Source organism: Carex rostrata, chromosome 5, assembly GCF_964058835.1.
Source record: "Carex rostrata chromosome 5, lpCarRost1.2, whole genome shotgun sequence".
Lineage (NCBI taxonomy): Eukaryota > Viridiplantae > Streptophyta > Magnoliopsida > Poales > Cyperaceae > Carex > Carex rostrata.
The window spans coordinates 7,810,228-7,815,602 of record NC_135922.1 but is presented as its reverse complement, the minus strand read 5'-3'; the positions used below and the strand labels follow the sequence as shown (position 1 = coordinate 7,815,602).

Genomic DNA, 5,375 nt, shown 5'->3' with positions numbered 1-5,375 from the left:
TATATTTTATATATATAAGATTTTGCACTGTTCATTCAGTGCTGGCTCTTTCTCAATCATCTGATCCGTATCTGACGGTCGATCACGCGTTCGTCTCTCTTCTCTCTTCACTGTGTTGACGCGTGTGTTGCCTCTTTGCACCTCTCTTTTTTTCGCGTCATCTCTGTTCTTCTCAACCCTTCCCTTCCCTTCCGTTTTATCCACCTTTTCTCATCTCTCAAATTTGCTGCTTGCTTCTCCCACTTCACCGAATTCACCTCCCTTCTTCTCTCCCCGTCTCTTAAAAAAAAAACCCCACCTCTTTCTCTTCCCTCTCGACTGTGCCACCGTTGGAGCTGCTGCAGCCCTCCAAAATCTGCGTTCGTGGTGTCTTCTATATTCTGTGTTGCTAGGGCCAAGTAGGCTCATGTGTTAGAGTGTTACGAACCACAAAAAGCGAAATAAAACGAGATAGAGAAAGATACAGTGCAATGGGTGATGAAAGGTATGACCGCCATTAATGTCGTTGGTTTGATATATCGACTATCCAATGTCTCACATTGATTCCCATTTTTATTTTTTTATTACTTCTCTCCAATGACAGCTTTATTTTCCGATATGCTGGCTGTAGCTGTGGAGGTCGCAAAGGCTATTGGTCAGGTAAGCATTTTATTGTTTTCGTTTCAATTGATATCGATCTTCACAAATTTAACTGAATCAAGTAGATTTAGGGCAGGGAGATTATTACAAAATTTTCCTCCTGTTGTGACCAGATTATCCGCGAAGGATTTTACCAGAAAAATAATGTGGAGAATAAGGGGCAAATGAGATTATTATTGATTTTATTTTGTCTAAAAAGGAAATATTATTTATTGGAGCAACGGAGGTCATATGACCACCACAGCAGTATTGGGCGTGAGTACGGGATGAAGAAGGATGGTGCTGGCCAGGCTAACTGGGGCATGTTTACTGACGAGAACTCTTAACTGACAAGTTAGTTTTGTTGTTATTTTTTTTTATTAATTAAATTATTGTCGGTGTTGTTATTATGTCCATTGTTTAAAATCTGTAGTGAAATTGAGGAGAATGTGAATTCTGAAGGAAACACTACTGAAGTGGGCCAGGTATTTTAGTACAGAATAAAATTGTTGTTTAAATTTAGTTGTTATTAAGACAACGATGAATGACAAAAAAATAACTAAATAAAACAACATAACTTCACAATTAATACATGGTCAAATAAAGCACATCTCGGTCATGAAACTTTAGGAAAACATATTCTTTGTAATATGGTCTTAACAAACCTTAAAAGAGGACCTTTCAGGTTTCAGGACAGGTACAATATTGTGTACCAGATTCTGTTTATGGCACCAACCAGCTGATACAGAAACATCATCAGTACAAATATGCTATAAACAATTAATAATTATAACCATCAGCTGTATAAAAATGATGTAATAGCTTTGTAATGCCCGCCTGATGATGGCAGTCACTATCACTAGATATATGCTAAATATTTGTTTTACTTTGCATTTTCAGAATTATTTACAATTCTTTAATTGAAGCTTATCACTAGATATATGTACAAAAGCTGGACAAAGATGATGGAGCGGCTGATAGGTAATATGGAAAGCCCTCTTTAGTCTTTTGAAAGACTGATTTTTTTTCCCTGAGCTTTTCTCAGAATATTGTTGTGTGTGTATATTCAATTTATGATGCAATTATTGTCACTTATAACATCGGTAGATCTCTGTATATTCAAACCCTTAGCTCATTGAAAGTTATTACATTTGTTGCTGTATTATTAAAGCCTTTTGTTTAGAAAGACAAAGGTGGCTAAACTTTTTGATTAAAATCAAGTAAATTCAGGGATCGATCTTTATTTTTTCAAAAAAAAAAAAAAAAATATAGAGATTGCCCATGTACATATTAGTTTTATTTGTATTTGCATAATCTTCACTGATGCTTGAAGTAGTTCTTTGGTCTGGCTCAAGCCAGATTAATATATTTTCAAACTAATATGCTATAAGCATATTAATTAAGACTGCAGCTGGATTTTACATACTTTGTATAGAATTTTTTTTTTCTTTTGAAATTCTGTTGATCTCAAAAGAGCAACAAATTTATTTCTTTATTCGAGAAGGACGCATGACGGAAATTATAGTTTCATAGATCACTGAATTAGATGATGTTCAATCTGTAGCTTATGTTTGGAATATAATACCAGTAAAAAAAAAATTAGTGGCACAACCCATGATTGGAACTTTCTCATGATGAAACCTTGATGAGAACATATACCAAATAGTGTATGTGCATAACTTAGTGCATATATTTAGGGTTTAGATTGAAATATGGAACTGTCTCATTTTCTGATCTGAGGCTTACAATGCTGATTTACTATTTAGGGCTACTCATTTTGAAATTTTATCTTATAGATCATAATAGGATAAAAAGATATGACAAGAAAATAGTTGTTGGAATCTGATTGTGGTCTACAAATGTTCATGCCAATTTGTTTCACCAATGAACTACAATGAGCCACAAGATAAGAGTTAAAAAAGGGAGCAATTATATACCAGTGCACATCTCAGAGGAGGTGTTTTCATTGAAATCCTATTTAAAATTTTTAATATTTCTCTTACAATGCATGTATCTTTAAGTTGCTATTGAGGGACTGGATGGAAGATTACAAAAGGGAAGTCAATAACAGAAACAAAAACTTCCCTTTCTTCAAAAAAGAGAAAAGTGATCTCATATAATGTATTTGATGAAAAACGTGATAAAGGTTGATTTAATGTAGTAAATATCTGATGCCTGGCATGACAGAGCATTTAATCTGATATTTTTTTTGTTCTTGATCCTAAGATATTTTATTATTCTTTTATAAAAGCTAATGGTGTGTGATCTTGAAATTCACTTGCGCAATACAATTACTTTATGTTCTGTTTGTAATTTTTAAGTTTTCAGAGTCCAGATGGCGATACAATTGATTGTGCTAAGAAACAAGCAACCTGCACTTGACCATCCTTTACTTAAAGATTACAAAATTCAGGTACCTTTACAAGAGAAATGCATACATCTCACCAAATTAGGAATCTGTACATATAATTGTTTTGTTGTCATCAATGTTGTATTTTTCAAAAAATGTTTGGTGCATTGTCAATATAATTGCAAATGATATAGCACATCTTTTTTCAATAATTTATTAGTTCTCCGAAGTAAATTAAAATATATTATTAATTCATGAAATATGAATTAATAAACAATGTAATATTGTCATTGTAACCAGAGACTACCATCACAAATTCCAAGTTTCAAGGACAGAAAAATGAGTGAAATTATACAACAAGTAACATGGAGTGACAATGCGTGTGGCAAGTGTGTCACCATGTGGCCCACTGTCCCAGAGGCGTGGTACCGATCCAGAGGAGATCCAGAAGAGTTCGATACAAGATGTGCTGAGAGTCAAATCTTTGTTCCACTATGGAAAGAAGCAAGTTAACACAGTGAATGTATTATTAATATTCATAAGCAGCAGTGTTGGACCAATACTTAAATTGGGTAATTAGCATTGTTCCCAAGCAACATGCACTTGCCATGGTGAGTTTTCTAATTGTAAGAAAGGATTGGTCCAATCTTAATAATGTTGTTTTTTTTCATCTTTCTTAATTTGGGAGTTCTGTAATTGTAAGAAAGTATTGGGTCCAATCTTCATTTAGTACATTTGTTTATGCTAAAATATTTTTTTCATAATTTAATTGTATGTTTATTTTGGCAGGTTGCTTTCGATAGTGAAGATATAGATTGCAATTAGTGATTGCACAATAAATTTAATTGATAAGGTGTTTTTTTTAACATTTGGAGTAGCTTCAATTTTTCTAACTAATAGGACATTTTATTTGCTAAAGGTTTTGTAATATTGTATTAACACAGTTTCCGAGAATGTTGCTCTCTCTTTGAAATTAATTGGTAGTTGCTACCAAGTTTACTGATAGTATTTGTTTTTTTTTTTATTACAGATAGAAAGGCGTTTTGAATTCTATCAAGTCCAGAAAAAATTTCATTTGACATAGAGAGAATTACCAAAAATACAAGCAGGTTATTTCAAGTCTTATGGCTTCTCTCTTATTTATGATTTTGCAACTGTTTCCCGTCATGAATGGTCAATCTATGCTCATTTTTAAAACATTTATAGCCTCCTGCATCATTCTTGCAACAATGAAAGAATACGTGAAAGATGCTCCAACTGTTCATAGTCTGGTAATAAAATCAATAACTATTCTTTTATGATACTTCAATATTTTTAGAAACATTTGTCAAGAAATAATTGATAAATTATACTTGAAGGGAAATGGCGACAAAACATCTGTGTACTTGCAATAGAGTACAAGAAAGCAGATTCTGATGTGCAGGAGAAGGTCATAGAATCTCTTGCACACAGAGCAGTCTCCGCGTTTGCCATGCATAGGTCTTAACAATGACAATTGAGATTACAAATATCTTATTGTATTTTAAAAAAAAGAAAGAAGTAAAATACAATAAGATATGTTTATGACATGCACTATGTTATTAGTTAAATCGTTCAATGATATGTTTTTACAAAAATAAAAGTCTTATTTGGGATTAGGGAGGACAACAAGCTGAATTGAAATATGATTATTTTTCCTACCAACCTTTTTTTCCTGCAAAGCACCACAAAACTAGAAGACATGAAAGAAAAAATATGCAATTCTGATGAGTGTGATTACTGTTATGATACCTGTACTGACATGCTATTGGAGCTAGATTAACTTACAGTGGTAACAACTAACATGTGTATCATTTCTTACAGATCTCATATTTAGCAATTGCCACTCCAATACTACACGACTTCTACAATTATGCACCGGAGTTATCTGAATTTGTTGCAACTCTTCTCTAAGTTAACCCTGGTACTAAATTACTATTATTAGTCTGCTATCTTTGTTGCCTCTTTTTGAGACAGTACAAAAGTACTAAAAAAGCAGCCACTAGCATGTAGCACCTCACATTTCTAATATTCACAGTTTTTGGCCAAATTTAAATAGGCCAACTGAAAGTTGACAAATTTATTTCATTTTTTTTATTTTGTTGTATTAATTCAGCAAGTTCAGTTTTTATTTTATTATATTAATCCCCCAATCCCAACATCCAAATAACACATTAGTTTTATTTGTTAAGTTCTAATTAACTGTATGGGAGAACTGAAAGATAAGGTTAATTAATTGGAGGACCAAATTGTTAAAATTAAATTAAGTTAATTGTAATAATCTATATATACAATAAGCAATAACTTCATAAATACTTAGAACTGCACATGTTGCAAGTGGGAATTGGATAATGGTTAAACCATTAGACAACTGTGGTCTATGTTATTT

At 32.6% G+C, this 5,375-nt stretch overlaps 1 protein-coding gene across 4 annotated transcripts; it reads left to right on the top strand.

Moving 5' to 3' along the window:
* LOC144553687 (inositol monophosphatase-like) lies at positions 1-4,885 on the top strand. Of its 4 annotated transcripts, XM_078301897.1 has the most exons (9): positions 1-972; positions 1,052-1,103; positions 1,519-1,599; positions 2,940-3,031; positions 3,269-3,579; positions 3,758-3,821; positions 3,999-4,077; positions 4,175-4,239; positions 4,811-4,885. In XM_078301897.1, exons 3-5 carry the CDS (start codon positions 1,560-1,562, stop codon positions 3,479-3,481), a joined length of 345 nt encoding a protein of 114 aa, XP_078158023.1. In that variant the 5' UTR covers positions 1-972; positions 1,052-1,103; positions 1,519-1,559; the 3' UTR covers positions 3,482-3,579; positions 3,758-3,821; positions 3,999-4,077; positions 4,175-4,239; positions 4,811-4,885. The 4 variants fall into 4 exon arrangements, with proteins under 4 accessions (XP_078158023.1, XP_078158022.1, XP_078158024.1 ...); XM_078301896.1 differs by lacking the exon at positions 4,811-4,885 and having other exon boundaries at positions 3,999-4,331; XM_078301898.1 differs by lacking the exons at positions 3,758-3,821; positions 3,999-4,077; positions 4,175-4,239; positions 4,811-4,885 and having other exon boundaries at positions 3,269-3,687.
* The last annotated feature ends 490 nt before the right edge of the window (positions 4,886-5,375 follow it).

Bases quoted from the DNA above. Each gene is read 5' to 3' on its own strand.
- LOC144553687 (XM_078301897.1), top strand. From the start codon at position 1,560: ATGTACAAAAGCTGGACAAAGATGATGGAGCGGCTGATAG. The intron at 1,600-2,939 runs GTAATATGGAAA...GTAATTTTTAAG, and splicing joins GATGATGGAGCGGCTGATAG to TTTTCAGAGTCCAGATGGCG. The intron at 3,032-3,268 runs GTACCTTTACAA...CATTGTAACCAG, and splicing joins TTAAAGATTACAAAATTCAG to AGACTACCATCACAAATTCC.